General features: G+C 38.4%; 4 protein-coding genes across 5 annotated transcripts; 2 read left to right on the top strand and 2 right to left on the bottom strand.

The window, feature by feature from the left end:
- Positions 1-274: 274 nt before the first annotated feature.
- Positions 275-901, bottom strand: LOC121771970 (E3 ubiquitin-protein ligase MPSR1-like). The gene has a single exon (XM_042168874.1). It carries the CDS (start codon positions 899-901, stop codon positions 275-277), a length of 627 nt encoding a protein of 208 aa, XP_042024808.1.
- A 5,931-nt stretch (positions 902-6,832) lies between these two features.
- On the top strand, positions 6,833-10,207 carry LOC121770575 (DCN1-like protein 1). Of its 2 annotated transcripts, none has more exons than XM_042167310.1 (9): positions 6,833-6,998; positions 7,416-7,545; positions 8,025-8,076; positions 8,169-8,244; positions 8,328-8,410; positions 8,553-8,649; positions 8,866-8,911; positions 9,657-9,733; positions 9,819-10,207. In XM_042167310.1, exons 1-9 carry the CDS (start codon positions 6,953-6,955, stop codon positions 10,043-10,045), a joined length of 834 nt encoding a protein of 277 aa, XP_042023244.1. In that variant the 5' UTR covers positions 6,833-6,952; the 3' UTR covers positions 10,046-10,207. The 2 variants fall into 2 exon arrangements, with proteins under 2 accessions (XP_042023244.1, XP_042023243.1); XM_042167309.1 differs by having other exon boundaries at positions 7,416-7,548.
- Positions 10,208-10,332: 125 nt separating this feature from the next.
- On the top strand, positions 10,333-12,487 carry LOC121770574 (pentatricopeptide repeat-containing protein At2g36730-like). The gene is given in 2 exon segments (XM_042167308.1): positions 10,333-11,070; positions 11,073-12,487. Coding segments are annotated over 2 exon segments (1,554 nt in total). The 5' UTR covers positions 10,333-10,871; the 3' UTR covers positions 12,428-12,487.
- Positions 12,488-13,850: 1,363 nt separating this feature from the next.
- LOC121771969 (amino acid transporter AVT1I-like) lies at positions 13,851-15,262 on the bottom strand. Its single transcript, XM_042168873.1, has 3 exons — positions 15,152-15,262; positions 14,439-15,049; positions 13,851-14,372 (listed from the first exon to the last, which is right to left on the bottom strand). Exons 1-3 carry the CDS (start codon positions 15,255-15,257, stop codon positions 13,851-13,853), a joined length of 1,239 nt encoding a protein of 412 aa, XP_042024807.1. The 5' UTR covers positions 15,258-15,262.
- Positions 15,263-16,512: the final 1,250 nt, after the last annotated feature.

The raw sequence follows: 16,512 nt of genomic DNA, 5'->3' as shown, positions 1-16,512 counted from the left end.
AAATTGAAACGTGGCATGATGGTTACACAACATGGGTAGCAAGTAGACTTAAAAAGTTAAAACTAGAAATGAAATCTTGGTCTCCTCTACATAATATTCATACCAAAAAATATTTAAAAAAAGTTTTGATTGTGGGAAGTTTGTAATGGGCAAATCGTAATGTGAATTTTTATAATAGTAATAATAATAATTTTTTTCTTTGTACATTGTACAAGTACCTCTCCAACTTAATACACTAAAATAAAAATGTATGAAAAAAAAAAGAATAAAAAAATCATTCACTTTCATAAATCTCCATATCCTGAGCTGACGACTCATCATGAGCATGACCCGCCTCCTCACTTTCCCAACTCCCACCCGCATCCGTATCCATATCCATTTCCACATCCACATCCATGTCCGAATCCGACCCGTCACCCCTCCTGCCCCGCGCCACGAACAAATGGATCCTCCATCCCCCCATCTCCTCCTTCCCCTCCTCCGCCGGCATCCCGTATCTGCAAATCGGGCACGATCCGTGCATCCCCAGCCACCGATCGATGCAATCCGCGTGGAACCGGTGGCGGCACGGCATCTCCTTCGCCTCCTCGTACTCCGCCAGGCAGATCGCGCACTCCTCCGACACCTGCACCACCGGCAGCGACTCGATCGAGGCCTTCGTCGCCGGCAGAGGCCCCTCCTTCCCCGGGACCTCGCGGAGGAGAGACTCCATGTCGAGGGAGCCCTCCACTAGGGTTATCGATCGGGTCGGTTGGTGGACGAATACGGCCACCTCGCCGGGAGGGGAATCGGCCGCGGCGGCCATGCGAAGGATCCAGGGGAGGAGGAGCGCGGTGGCGCCTCTGGTGCTCAGCTCCTCCAGCGACGGCGGCGCCGACGACTCCGAATTTGACGAAGACATTTTTCTTTTTTGAATTTGATTTTAGTGAGGAAAATTGGTAAGAAGGAAAATGGGGTAAACGGGGCGGGTTTTATATATATTTGGGGGTGGGGACCCGCGTCGGCGGGGGTTTAGTAATAGGGCGGTGGAATATTCTAGAAATTTGTGAACAAATATTAATTTAAAGATTTGAATTTGGATGGGGAGTGTATTTGCTAAAATACAACAAGGAGTACATAAGAGCATCCACAATGGCAATAGCCTAGCCGTAGCTAAGCCATAGTCTAGTCACAAACTCATTCTACCACATCATCAGCACTAAAAACTCCTTCTGACACATCATCAGCACTAAAAACTCCTCATGTCATATCATCAGGATAAGCAACTAGACAAGCAATGGTCTAGTCATAGGCTAGCCATAATAAACAAAATTATAAAAATAACAATCACACAAAATACGGAATTCAACTTACGACACAGATACGGGAAAATGCAATAATTTTATTTAAATAAAAAAAGGTACATTAAAAAAAATTACATAATAAAAAAAACTAACGTCGTACAGTCCTCCGCGCCACTCTTCAATTAAATCCTTTTGGAGTCGAATATGAGCTTCCACTTGGCGCATGTCGGCATGTGCTTGGAGGCGGCCGACTTCATCGTGAGGTACCCCACTTCGTACGTTGGGGGCGGCCACACCGTGGCTTGGACCGGCTTCATTATCGTCGTTGGCCTAACTAGTCAGTTGTGCACCTTCATCTTCGACAATCATGTTGTGCATGATAATACAGGCGTACATTATATCAGCAATGCAGTCGACATGCCACAAACGCGTTGGACCCCTAATTGCCGCCCATCGAGACTGGAGCACACCAAATGCGGCCTCCACGTCCTTGCGCGCCGACTCTTGCCGTTCCGCAAAGTAGGTCTTCATCTCATTTGATGCGCACCTGATCGTCTTCACAAAGACGGGCCACCTAGGGTATATCCCATCCGCCAAGTAGGAGCCCATATCATGCTGGTTCCCGCTGGCGATAAAACTGATGGCCGGACCGACGCCGTGGCACTGCTCGTTGAAAAGGGGCGACGAGTTGAGGACGTTGAGGTCGTTGTTCGACCCGGCTACCCCAAAATATGCATGCCAAATCCACAGCCGGTAATCAGCTACGGCCTCGAGGATCATCGTGAGATTCTTTCCCTTGTAGCCGGTCGTGTAGAACCCTTTCCAGGCAGCGGGGCAGTTCTTCCACTCCCAATGCATACAATCTATGTTGCCTAATATACCCGGGAACCCATGCTTCTCCCCGTGCATCTGCATTAGCTCCTGGCAGTCTTCGGGGGTAGGGCTTCGAAGGTACTGATCACGAAATATTTCAACCACGCCCTGACAGAAATACTTTATACATTCAAGGGCAATCGTCTCACCGATGTGAAGGTACTCGTCCCACATGTCTGCCGCGCCTCCGTAGGCCAACTACCTGATTGCCGCAGTGCACTTTTGAATAGGTGTGTGCCCGGGTCTGCCAGCCGCATAGTGCCTGAAGCGGAAACACATATATCGACGCTCCAAAGCGTCAACAATACGCATAAACAGGACCCTGCTCATCCTAAAACGCCGCCTGAAAAGGTTGGCGTTGAACCGCGGCTCCGGTGCGAAGTAGTCTTCATATAGCCGCTGATGTGCAGCTACGTGATCCCGCTCAATCACTGCTCGGCGGTGGACAACGGGTCGAGGTCGAGGTACCGCCGGCTGTAACGCCCTTTGTATCAGCCGGTTTATCTCACGGGACGTATAGGCCTCCAACTCTTCGTTCATTCGCCATTCGTACTCCTCAGCATCCCCACCACTACCACCACTGCTACCACTCTCGCTACTCATTTCGCGTTGTTGCTCTTGTACGGAAATTAAGATAGAGAGAAAACTCGTTAAAACAAGTGGTGCGAATGAAAATGACGTGCAAATCGCGTATATATAGTGTTTCGAAAATTAAATAAAAAAATAAAAAATCGGCTGGCCGATCGCTCGCCGATCGGGAGCCTGCAATGGCGGCCAACCGATCGGCGAGCGCATCGGCCAGCGCTCGGGAATCGGCGTGCGCTCGCCGATTTGGCGCTGGCCGGCTGCAATGGTTCGGCGAGTGGACCGGCCAGCGCTGGGAATCGGCTAGCCGGTCCGCTCGCCGCCATCGTGGATGCTGTAATAATTATACTAGGAGTACTATTGAATGACCAAATTCAACTCATTTTATTGGCACGTTTGAAGAAATAATATGGACTTTTCGATTGTCACTTCATTTTCTCTTTTTACGCATTAACAACAATTAAACGAACATACTTGTTCAAATCATAATAATAAAATACATTTTGTTCTCTAAGATAGTGGAGTAGTAAAAGATAGTAATTGAAGTAATATTAGTTAAAAATATTACACACTACATCATTTGCAGCGTTTAATGATAGACTAGTGATATAAGTAAATAAGATTATAGTATATACAACTATTGTGTCTTGATTTAATAAAAAAGAAGAAACAGATTAAAATTAAAAATTACTTTAGAAAATCAATGTTCACTTTGAATAAAAAGTAAAAAAAAAAGTTAACTAGAAGCAATTTTAAATTCATAACCTTGTTTTAGTCAATTATCCATCCTCCAATCTTTATCTTCAAATCCTCCAATCAGATTTAAGTGATCCATTATCAGAACTGGGGGAGCAATGCAAAATACCAAAACATTTAATTTATTTTGGTAGAAGTCTACGTCTAACACAAGTAGCATGGTACGAGCAAGTGATTCATGGCATACGTAGTTGAAATGTAAACCAAGATTCCGTTAGAAAAATGTGGAATTTAGGTGGAAGTGATGTTGTGGTTTGTGCTCACTTGAGTTGTTGTACCTTGAGAGCATCCGCATCGCCGTCTCGATGTGGGCTCGGTCTCGTCTCGGCGAGACGACATCAAGACGGCGATGTGGGTGCTCTGTTTCGTCCCGTGTCTCTCCGCCAAGAGGAGGCTGGCGAACTGGCTCGCCACGCGCGTTGGCCACGTGGCGAGCTCCCATGCAGCTGTGATGCCCACTCGCGGGCTGGCGAGTGGGCATCGTTTATATCCCGTTGAAAATTTTTTATTTTATTTTTAGAATTCTGAAAGATTTCGAAAATTAAAAAAATTATAATAATTTTTTCCCCCAAAAATACTAGCCGTTTATAGCCGTTTTTCCAATATTTTAATTTTTTTTCTATTTTTTAAGCCCTCACTTCTATAATATCAAATCATTCCCACAAATTATCCACCATAAAAATACTCTCTATTCTCACTCAAACACTCTACATTCTTCATCTCAAAACATTATTTTTCTCCCAAATTTAATCCATTTGAGCAACCGTTAGACGATCACCGCATCACTTTCCATGATTATGCGGATTTCAATAAATTGTAATATTAGGATTTCAATTATGTATTTTTCGTATTTTCGAATGTTGTAATTTTCGTGGTTTTTAATGATTTTATGAATTATCAGTATTAATTTAATATTTCAATGAAATATTAATTGCATTTGTTGGAAATAAAAAAAATGAAATTAAATGAATAGTTAAGGGATGAGATGGTTAAGAGATGAAGGGTTGCAGGTGTTGTCTCTTAGTTAAGAGATGGAGTAAAAAGTGCAGTAGGGCCCATGAATAGTTAAGGAATGAGACGGTATTGAGATAGGAATGTGGATAGCCTGAACAGCCTTGTCATGGACTAGTACTATTTCTTATTATTAATTTTAATATATAATATTCCTATATGATGAATTCTAATATATATTGAAATTTTACAAAATTATAGTATACCCTGATTATAATACTAATATGATTATAAATCCTCTTTTTCTGAGGGAATGATTATAAATCCTAGTTAATTTGTTCAAGCCAAAACTTTTGCAATGTGATCTAAAACCATACACTAAATTTAAAATGAAGTAGATAATTAGTTTAAATGGTATTCCAAAATTAATCTCTTTTTTTATGTAAATAGTATTTCCTTCGTCTCAACTAAGTTGAGTTACATTTCTTTTTGGGACATTCCAACAAAATTGAACTTTTTTTAAAAAAAATAAAACATCTAATCATTCTTACTTTACTTCATCACATAATTTTTTTTCTTATCTCTCCTACTTTTTTCTCTATCTTATTTTATTTTATTACTCCGTCCCTAAAAAATATGAACTCTTTCCTTTTTAGTCTGTCTTAGAAAAGTATAAACTCTTTCCTTTTTAGTCTGTCTCACAAAAGTATGAACTTTCGAATTTTGGAAATTATTTTCTCTCTATTGAGGTGAGATTCATTTTCCACTAACAATACATCAATCATTTTTTCTTTATATATTTTTCTTACTTTACCAATTGTGCATTAAAACTCATATCCAGCCAAAAAGTTCATATTTTAGGGGGCGGATGAAGTATCATTTACTTCATACATTACAATTTTTTAATCTTTGTGATCAAAAGAAGTGACCAAACTTAGTTAGGACGGGGAAGGAATACCTACTTTTAGTTTACACTAGAAGAAACTCAAATCACTTTTTCAAATTATGTGAGAAAAAAAATATACTACCCGAAAGAGAATATTCTTTAAGTATGAATTTAATGTAAATGGCCGAAGTAAAATCACTATTTGATGTGATACACTAAAATGAGTTTAAGTTTATTATAAAGGGTTGGAAATGCTTTAAGAGAAATTTAAAAATTAAATGTAAATTTTATTACTATATAAATTAAATTCTAATGTTCAAAGTACATATATACATTAAATCTAATGTAGAGAATATGCAAGCATTACATAAAACTTACTAATATGGGGTACTACTAATATGGAATACTACTATATAAAAGGAAGACAAAAAAATATTCTAATGCATAACTTCTTCATAGATTAAAATCAAGATTGCAATTGCAAGTATTTCAAAATTAAATTGGTTTCAAAATACTTTTTTTAAAAAAGATAATTACGAGTACTATTATTGATTTTGTCTGTGCTTACTTTACACATTAATGTAGGGATGTCAATGCAGCCCGCAACCCATGGGCTGACCCGAATAACCCGCCAAATTTATTGGGTTAGGGTTGAAAAATTCTAGCCCGATAAAACTACAACCCGATTAGCCCGTACCCGTTTAACCCGCAACCAGTTAGGGTCAAACCCGAAAACCCGATGGGCTGGCCCGAAAACCCGATAAAATTTCTATTATTCTATTTGTTTGACTCCTAATTGGACAATTTCATTAATTATTTTTATAATATAGATAACTAAAAAAAATATTCAATTTTATATTAAATATATAAATTATATATTAAATTTTTATTAATATAATAATAAATAAATAAATTAGAAACTTCTAATTCATTAACAAATATTTAAATTTGTAAAACATGTTTTAAAACATGCTTTAAAATATTTAAATTTATGTTTTATTTTACACAAAACTCAAATATTAGTATTTGATCATGTTTGTGTTTGAGTTTAAGTATATATCTCCAATTTATCATAATTAAATATTTATATTTTATAAATATAACTAATTTTCGTCATTATTTATTGGATTGATCGCATGTTAATTTTATCGGTAGCAACCCGATTAACCCGCTGGGCCAGCCCGAAACCCGAGCGTTTAGGGTTAGGGTTGAACTTTTATAACCCGAATAAATCTCAACCCGATTAGTCCGCACCCGATTGACCCACAACTCGAGTAGGGTTGGCCCGAAACCCGGTGGGCAAGCCAGCCTGATTGACATCCCTACATTAATGTATGATTATGAAAATTTTATACTATTACACAATGGTCACTCCAAAAAATAGTAATACAGTAAATAACTCAATTCTATTTTATCCTGTCAACATCATTTAAGCCAGCCAATAATTATAGGTATTAAAGAAATGGAACAATTTTTTGCTAAAAAGAATATTCAAGTTTAATCAAATCTCACACTGCTAAAAACATAAAATCCTTTAAGTTTGCAGCTGCCACCGCGCTCCCTTAGGTGAATTTGCAACCTGGGATTTCGTTTTCGAGCGAAACCCCAGTACTTCTCCATGGATTTTTCCTTCGATGTTTTCCAAATCTACCGTCAGTACTATGGTAATTTTTCGTCCTGTTTTCTTTTTTTCTTTTAAATCTGGGTGTTTGTTGTAAGACTTCGGTTGAATTGAATTTGACGAATCTTTGTTATTTGATAGTTAATAGTGTACCGTTAAGATGTTCCTGAGTTCTCAATTCTTAGAATATGGGCTGTTTATGTCGGTTTGCAAGATTTCATATATTTGTTGATGAAATTAGCTCATGGTTTAGTTTTGTTTTTTTGGGAGGGGGTGGGGGGGGGGGATTAAGTTGTTTGGATTGAGAACTGATTCCGTAACATGAATACAGTGCAAAGACTAGATTTTGATTTTGGGAAAGATTAGTTGAGGTGAAATTGGGGAAATTTGATGTTCTAGTTGGTATTCTGCCTAGGTTTGAACTGTGTTCTGATTCTCTTGAATCATGATTTTGTGTCAGGTATTACATTGAGGTCTATTATAAATAAGTCGGAAGATCATGGTCCATACGAAGAGTCGCAGAGGACAAGAGACTTGAGAGAGGAATTGGCACAGCTGTGGAAATTGGTGGAGCCAAAAGTCAGTACAAGGTAGTAGTAACTATTTTGTGAAGAGAAACCATTTAGAAAAAAATTACTAAGTTGAGTTAAATCATTCGATCGTGGAGATGAGATTTGAGGTCTAATCTGAAAAATGTGTAATATTAGCATAGATATATGAAAGTTGCAGCTTAAAGAAGAATTCTTGAAAGTTGAAACAGGTGGAAGTTTTTAAGCAGTTTTATGTTACTCTCGAAGAATAATGTGATGGAATAGTTTTAGTTGGATTGGAAATGTGATGCAAAAAAGAGTGTTATGTTGTGACATATATTGGCAGTTCGAAGCAATCACTTGTATGTCTATGTGGATGACTTCCTGTTCTTCTACTTAGTTATTTTCTTGCACATTGGTTCTTGCTTGTAAAGAACTCTACTCTCAGTTTGTGGTCCTTTCAATGCTTGATCTTCTAAATGAACACTTCAGGAATGAATTCTATTAAGAGAACTGAAAAGTGTCGTATTCTGCTATAGTGTTTCGATTCTAGATGAAGTGTCCAAGCTGATGTCAAGACTAGACTTGAGGGTAAGGTGCCATCCTTTGCTACTTATGGCTCATTGGCTCCTTGAAAATGCAATTTTTAGATGCGTCCGTCTCAGTACTCTTTTATCCTGCAGGCAGATTATTCTGAGTTCTCATGCTTTTATGACTTTGTGTTCTTCATTTGTCGGGAAAATGGCCAGAAAAACATTAGTAAGTTGATGACCGGTTTTAGCATTTTAATCTGCGACATAAATACACTTTTCACAACTAATAATGACATGGATGTTTTCCAGCTGCAAGCAGGGCTATTATGGCATGGAGATTAGTCTTATCTGGAAGGTTTCGTCTGCTTAATCATTGGTGCAACTTTGTGGAGGTAAGTTTCTTGTATTAGGGCTTCAACTTTGATTAATGATTAGCAATTGTGGCCTTTTGTATACTACTACAATATAAGCTTGTTTGATGCAATTTCTGCGTTTATCGAAATTGACCTTTTGGGCTACTCTCTTGATCTCCAGAAAAATCAACGATATAACATATCTGAGGACACATGGCGACAAGTTTTAGCTTTCAGTCGATGTGTCCATGAAAATCTTGAAGGGTACGACCCCGAAGGTATTGTCTTCATATGTCATACCTATTACTACTACTTTTCAGGAGGAGAAACCTCATATAAGAATTTTGAATTTTGAATGTGTTATTGATAATAGAAATTGTGGGCGAGTGAAGTGAGGCTTCATATAAACTTAGTATGGAGTGTATAATATTGTGACTATTGGACTTTAAGTTATTATGTATCTGAATGTCCTCACTTTAAATTGTCTTCACCAGGAGCGTGGCCGGTACTTATTGATGACTTCGTCGAATACATGTACAGGTACAACATCTCAATGACTGCAAAATAAGTATGTGTATAAACGCCAGCATATATTGTATATAGCATATACTGATAATATCACTTTTTTTCTTGGCAATTTTAACCCAACAAGTTTTTAATACGTTGTTCAAGCCCAATAAATTGGATTTGGGATATAGCTCAGAAGTGATTCCTGGCACCGGAAACACAATTGGAAGCCAAAGATGACATGTGGTTGCCAACGTAGACGAAATGATGTCGTTTCGTATTAAAGGGAAATACATTGGTTTAAATTTGACAGATTTTCCCAAAGATCACATGGTATATTATATCACATGATTTTTCTGACAGATCTAGCCTGACAATTTGTTAAAATTTCTTGCATTGAACTAAAAAAGTCACAGAACACATATTATAAGGCTAAACTCGTGTATTCACCTCAAGTGTAGAGCACTGTTTTTTCATCGATTTTGGCAGCCACATGTCATCTCCGGTGGCCCAGTATGCTTTTTGAGACAGAAAATCACATCCAGACTAAATTTTCACAAATCCAATTTATTGAGGTTGGGTAATGTTAAAACTGGCACAAATCCAGTTGAGCTTGAATGATTAATTGGGCTAAAAATGTCAGTCATATTGTTAGAAAATCAGTGTATTACCCCTATGTTGATCATGAAATTCTTTGAGAAACCATTTTTCTTTTGCATCCGGTACTATATTAACTAATGGTTTTCCCTTCACATTATTGATATACCATGTGACGTAGGATTAGGGGAAGCCATGGTGATTCATTCTGCAACTGCAATGACGCGGAAGCCCAACCAGGCGAGATCACATCATCGGGTACTGCTCATAACGATATATTGATACTAGTCTTTGCTCATTCAAAATCTATTTCTCCCTTGTAAAACTACTGGACAAATACCAGGTTTGAAAAACTTCCCCGGTTCAAAGAGGAGGTTCTGGGGCGACAATCAGCAGGCGGGCAATAGTAGCTATGCAAGTTGCAAGAGACGGAATATGCATCTCCCAGAGTTCGATTGTGGCAAGTCCATATGTTCAGTGGAGGGGTGTTTGTCGAAGGGGTTTGCAGGACTTCTCTCTGGCCATTCGTGTCTCAATTTCGAGAAAGATAGACGAGTTCCGTACACTTAAAAATTTGCATAAGTTTGAGGCTTGGTTGCAGCGCTTTGATATGCCCTTACTTTGGTTGAGATGATTGAAATTAGTAAGGTTACTCAGCTTCTTATTAAAATGCTTATTTTGAATGTCACACTACTCTTATCCTATTCTATAGAAAATGTAGTTGTCTACTAAGAAGCATGGCAAGATAGGAAATTGATCTCACCACTAATACTTGGCAGCAACAAGAACTTCCTCGTAGTTCTGCGTCGCGTTGTCCCAGCTCGCATCTCGTCTTTCTCTGCTTACCTCAACCCTTATTTCGTGTCCATAGATACAGACCTTAACAGGCTATTCGTCACCAGCCTTGGAGGTGGATTAAGGTATGTTGAATCGATGAAACCAGTTTCAGCAAGCAAATCATTAAATAACTGAAGAACCCAAAAAAAAAACCTGTCGTAAAAATTATCCTCCGACTGCCGCCAAAGCCTTTACATCCCACATTCATTGCACAGTAACACTCTGCTACCACCGATTGCTCGAAATCCACCAACGTTTTAGGCTAGTATTGGAATCAATGTCCTCAAAAACACAAAATCAAGGATCCTGGAAATGAGGAAACATCGGTACATCACTGCATAAACAAAACGCCAAGGTGAATTACATTGGCGATCCGTTCCAATTGCTAGTTGGAATTAGTCACAACCACGGAGAGTATGTTGGAATAGCAAGCAGATTTAAAGCGAGGGAGCAAATAACATAAATTATGACTAATTCACTCAGAAGCTCAATTATTCATGTATTTTTTTTTCATAATTTGTAAATAATCTTAGCAAAACGCCAGTTCCATGTGAATGGTATGGTCCGATTCGCGGCTTCAACGATCTATGAAATTCAGCCGCGTAGTTCAAATTTTACGCTGCTGGAGCGATGTTTCTCTCTCTTACACTCTTCTTCTTCTTCTTCGCTCAAACAACTGCTGCAGATTCATGTCCAGTTATTAATATCCGGCCTCCATCGCAACTCCTGCTTCGCTGAGGAGATCATCCAGTTGTGCACTCCGGTTCACTTAGGGCGAAACATAAAATTGATTGCATAAATCACGCTCACCGTGTTGCTAATTGCTATCAAAACTCCGAATCCTCGTCATGGAACAGTGTGATAAGTGCCTACGCCACCTCCAATTCGGGTTCGCAGCGAGAGGCCATGAGGGCTTTTCTCGATATGCGGCGCTTGGGAGTCGGACCCGACGACCATACTTTCCCTTATGTGTTTAAGTCGTGCGCTTCATTTTTCGGCTTCAGTGAGGGGCGGCAGGTTCATGGGGATGCGTTGAAGCATGGTTTACATCTAAATGTGTATGTGCAGAACACCATGATTCATTGCTATGGGTCTTGTAAGAAGGTGATGGATGCATACAGGGTGTTCGATGAAATGTCTCACAGAACTCTTGTTTCATGGAACTCGATGATGAATGTTAATGTGGAGTGTGGATGGTTTTCTGAATCGGTGGAGCTTTTTCTCAAGATGAGACGCAGTGGATTTATGGCGGACGAGACGACCATGGTGATTGCACTCCCTGCTTGTGCGGAGCTTGGGAATTTTAGCTTGGGAAAGTGGTTGCATTCTCAGGTGATTGAGAATGGCATGGTTGTGAATTGTCAGCTGGGAACAGCTCTCGTCGACATGTATGGGAAATGTGGGAATGTTGGTTATGCTAGTTTAGTTTTTGATAGGATGGTTCATCGAAATGTCTGGACATGGAGCTCTATGATCACTGGGTTTGCGCAGCACGGGTTTGCTAGACAGGCCCTCGAGATATTTCAGGAGATGAGGAATCAATCCACCAAGCCTAATCACGTGACTTTTCTTGGAGTTCTTAGTGCGTGTAGCCATGGTGGATTGAAGGAGGACGGGGAGCGTTATTTCAAAGAGATGGAACAAGTGCATGGGATCAAGCCCATGATGGTACACTATGGCGCCATGGTCGACATGTTGGGCCGTGCTGGCCGTCTGAAAGAGGCTTACGAGTTTGTGATGAGCATGCCTATTGAGGCTGATGGTGTTGTGTGGAGGGCGTTGCTCAGCTCTTGTCACATTCATGACATTAATGACTACAGCGGTGTGAGGGAGAAAGCAAGGGAGAAGCTGATGGAACTAGAACCGAAGAGGAGCGGAAACCTTGTGATGATTGCAAACAACTATGCTGAAGTTGGATTGTGGGAGAAAGCAGGTGACCTCAGGAGCAAAATGAGAGTCAAAGGGATGAAGAAGATAGCTGGAGAAAGCTGCATAGAGATAGCCGGTAACCCTTTTAGATTCTTGTCCGGAGACGACTCTTGCTTTGCGTGGGATGATATATTCTTGCTGCTGAAAATACTTAACTTGCATATGAAGATGGTCTGTTTTGAATGAAATGTGTTGTCATATTTGAAATGTGTTGTGTGATTTAGTCATAATAGCTGTTTGTTTGAAGACTCAATGTTATCTGCGATTTTACTTCTGATCCAAACATTAGGTATCCGATAATTGCCATTGAAAGCATTATATAAAAGCTGAATGAGCATGATAGCACATAGTATATAAGGAAGTCCGCTCCAGTTTATAAAAGAACTCCATTTTTATGAAATCCAACACCGTCAAATAATTAAAACTGAACCTTGGTATATTAAATAATTAAAAGGGTGACGTCAGTAATTTGCCATGTCCTATTGTTGCAATGTTATATTTTATACATTAATTTATAGTATACTCAAATCTCATGCCAATATAATACTATTAGCCTACATGTAATATAACTAAAAGTGTATTTAGTTGAGATTGCTCGAAATTGAATTAAGCATTAGATCTCTTTTAACCAAACCACACATTCAATCTTATCAAATATATTAAATCAAAATGAACTTAATAGTAGGTAGTATTTCGTTAAATGAATTTTATCTTAGTTTTCAAGCCATTGTCGTATATGCTGCTTGCATGATTGTTGGAACAACATGTTTTATATGAGCTGGTCTCTAGCCTGATTAATCGTGCATTATGCAATAATATTTTCGTTTGTAAGTTGAATTAGTATTGTATAAAATAGAAATAAATAATTGAACTGTTAAATTTTCTCCTTTTATTTTTTGTATATACTTCCTTTGGGTCGGTATGGTTTCATGGGAGCCCACGAAGCCCAACTCTACAAACATCAGCCCAAAGCATCGAGCCCAATCTTTTAGATAAACTCATTCATCTTGTTTATCCTCATGGGACAATTCTACTACTCCCTCCGGGATGATACATTTTTATTGCAAAGTTCGCTGCGAAATCTAGAACCGAAACCGATTTGTAAAACCTCCTGGGGAAATTTTTATTGCAAAGTTCGCTGCGAAACAAAAAATGATAAAGTGTGTGTAACTTAAAGTTAAAAAACCTTGTGTATTTGAAAAAATGGGAAGTATTAACAAAATAAAAGGAAAAATGGAAAGCATTAAAATCACAAAGTGTGATACCCACTTGAGCTAACGGATGAATGTTATAAGGTTGTAAAACTAATATATACTATATACTTAAAATTGCGAATGTTGGGGGTTCCATGGGAGCCCAACGTAGGTCCGCCAATGTCTTCAGGTATGAACATATATGCAAAAAATAATAAAATGTTGAGAATAATATGATTTCGTATATACACAACACAGTATATAAATCTAATAAAAAAAGAATACAAGTAAACTATAGAGGGACTAAGGGAGTACTATTTATTGTTATTATTTTGGTTCAAAATTAGTGTAGTGCTGCATGTTTATTGCTGTGTTTCCCTTTTACATCTTGATGAATTGAATACTATACTGAGTGGCTACATGTATAGATTCTCAAATATTTGTAACAGACATGTATAAGTGCCAACAACTAGGATAAGAAGCCCCATCAACACAGTGGACCTAATGACCACCAACTCAAATCCTAGATCCACACAAGCTCCACAAATCCTCAGGTAGCAGAAGCATGGCAGCAATATCGAGCCTATCACCGTTGTGAAAGCTCCGATAAACGACATGAAAATTCCATAGTAAGGTATGGTTAGGGCTACAAGGAGAGTGGTGCATAGCAGCAAGCTTCCTGTGAATGCACTGCAGATCCTTTTGCCATGCGCAGACAACAGCTGACTCTCTATTGCATCGACAATAGGCTTTAGAAACAGCGCATATTTAGCTACAGGGTTCACTAGAGCCGTATATGTAGCTACTTTAGCGCTCAGTGTATTTGTAGGAAGGTTAAGAGTTATCTGAGACTGCAGCTGCGAACCGAACATTAGGTATCCTAAAATGGCCATTGATACGCAAACAGCCGTATTTATCACAAAACATAGGATCAAAACCTGCAAAAAGAACACCAATTAGCACTCATAAAAATAATTGTAGAAGATTGGCTTAGATTTATTTACCCATTCGAACTGTTTCCTGTTTCTCATGGAAGTATAGAGAGTGGGGAAGATAGGATGACTACAGTAACAGAGTGTGTACAGACTCAAACTAGTAGGTAGCCCACTCCAGTTGAAAAGCACTCCTTTCTGATTGAATCCAACGCCATCAAATGCCCCCGACCAGACAACTGAACCTGCTATGACAAGGGTAGCCACGATCCCAGTAGCAGATACATATGATAGAGTGGTGAGATTATGTATCCAAACAGTAGGCATGATTATGACTGCAGCTAACAGAAGACATGTTTGATGGCCATTGATGACGAACCACCCTTGCATGCTGACTTCGAGATTAGGGAACATATTGTGCAAGTTATCCGCAACGAGTATGAGGAATCCTATGGTAATCAAGTAAAGTTCAAGATTCATGAAAATGGAGACGACGAGTCTCCCTCTAGCACCAAACGCCTTTTCACCTATATCAGGATAGGTTCTTATGTTGGCGTCGGCTTCCATACATTTCTTGATCAGTATCCCTGTGTAGCACGTCGCACTTGGAATGACCAGAAGGAGGATCAAGCTCGCCCAGCCTCCACATGACAGCGCGTATGGCACTGATAGAACTGCGATCCCTGGTGATAGGACGTAGTAACATCATTGTATACAGTTGTTGCAGAAGAAAGAAGAATAGTAGTAGTAGTAGTAGTATATGATGATAAGGAGAAAGAAAATACCTAGAAGAGAATTTAGGCCATTGAAACTAGTTTTGAAAAATGATGTAGTTCCTTTCTTACTATCAGCCAAGATTGGCACAGTTATAGAATCACAAGCATCCTGCATTGTTGTTTTTGGTTTTCAAATTCCAGAAACATAAGATAAATTATTAATTATGCATGCATACATTATATATATATATAGAGGGTCGTGATCAATTGAGATTTTTTAGCCTAATTGAAAATTGAGATGCATTATCAGCCACTCATTTTTATTAAATGAGTGGGTCCAGAATTTGCCACAGGGAAAATATTTTTAGATTAATTAATTATGAAAGGGTATAATGGTAATTTCATGGTACATTTTATTCAATAAATACTTTTTTTAAATTTTAATTTTTTAATAAAAAAAAATTAAATTTTTTTTCCAACTACACATACAATTCATGTGAACTATACGCATATAATGTCAACTATGTGTACAATCCATGTCAATTACATATATAATCTATGTTAACTACATACATATAATGTCAACTACATATATCTACATATATTATATGTAAAATATTTGTTGACATTAATTATTTGTAAAATGTTGCTATTGACATAATAGTTGACATAAATAACGTTTGTTGTTGACATCGTAGTTGACATAATGTCTCTGCAGTTAAAATATCGCGAAAATGAAAATTATGCCCCCTAGTTGACATAATGTATCCGTAGTTGACATCGCGCGAAAATTGTGAATGAGTGGCTGAAAATGCATCTCAATTAAGCTAAAAAATCTCAATCTAACGGGACCCTATATATATATAGGGATGTATTCATTTTCTTTTTGTATCTTTTGTTCTATTGTTCTTTTTAATCTCAGCCCCACGATTTTATCATCCGACGGTTAGATTGATGCCACGTGTCATTTAATAATACAGATTTTTAGTTGAATAATGCACACCGACTAATAATGCACCATTATAGTGTAATAATGCATATTTTCAGTTGAATAATGCACACCGGCTAATAATGTACCATTATAGTGTAATAATGCAGATCATTACAACCATCCAATTCAAGGATCCAAGGGTTGTGATTAAAAAGAAGCTTGGACTGAAAAGTTGCGAAGGACCTTAACACACCCCTATATATATATAGGGATGTATTCATTTTCTTTTTGTATCTTGTGTTCTATTGTTCTTTTTAATCTCAGCCCCACGATTTTGTCATCCGACGGTTAGATTGATGCCACGTGTCATTTAATAATGCAGATTTTTAGTTGAATAATACACACCGACTAATAATGCATCATTATAGTGTAATAATGCAGATTTTCAGTTGAATAATGCACACCGATTAATAATGCATCATTATAGTGTAATAATGCA

The sequence above is a fragment of the Salvia splendens genome, chromosome 16 (assembly GCF_004379255.2).
Source record: "Salvia splendens isolate huo1 chromosome 16, SspV2, whole genome shotgun sequence".
Taxonomy (NCBI): Eukaryota; Viridiplantae; Streptophyta; class Magnoliopsida; order Lamiales; family Lamiaceae; genus Salvia; species Salvia splendens.
Note: the sequence above shows the minus strand (reverse complement) of the source record. Positions and strands in the feature narration are given on the sequence as shown.

What these genes read in the sequence shown, in the direction of transcription:
- LOC121771970 (XM_042168874.1), bottom strand. Translation starts at nt 901, where the DNA reads ATGTCTTCGTCAAATTCGGAGTCGTCGGCGCCGCCGTCGCTGGAGGAG.
- LOC121770575 (XM_042167309.1), top strand. Translation starts at nt 6,953, where the DNA reads ATGGATTTTTCCTTCGATGTTTTCCAAATCTACCGTCAGTACTATG. An exon ending in CCAAAAGTCAGTACAAGGTA is followed by an intron (nt 7,549 to 8,024) that starts GTAGTAACTATT and finishes ATTCTGCTATAG; the next exon opens with TGTTTCGATTCTAGATGAAG. An exon ending in TGAAGGGTACGACCCCGAAG is followed by an intron (nt 8,650 to 8,865) that starts GTATTGTCTTCA and finishes TGTCTTCACCAG; the next exon opens with GAGCGTGGCCGGTACTTATT.
- LOC121771969 (XM_042168873.1), bottom strand. Translation starts at nt 15,257, where the DNA reads ATGCAGGATGCTTGTGATTCTATAACTGTGCCAATCTTGGCTGATAGT. An exon ending in TGGCCTAAATTCTCTTCTAG is followed by an intron (nt 15,050 to 15,151) that starts GTATTTTCTTTC and finishes TCCTATCACCAG; the next exon opens with GGATCGCAGTTCTATCAGTG. An exon ending in ACAGGAAACAGTTCGAATGG is followed by an intron (nt 14,373 to 14,438) that starts GTAAATAAATCT and finishes TTCTTTTTGCAG; the next exon opens with GTTTTGATCCTATGTTTTGT.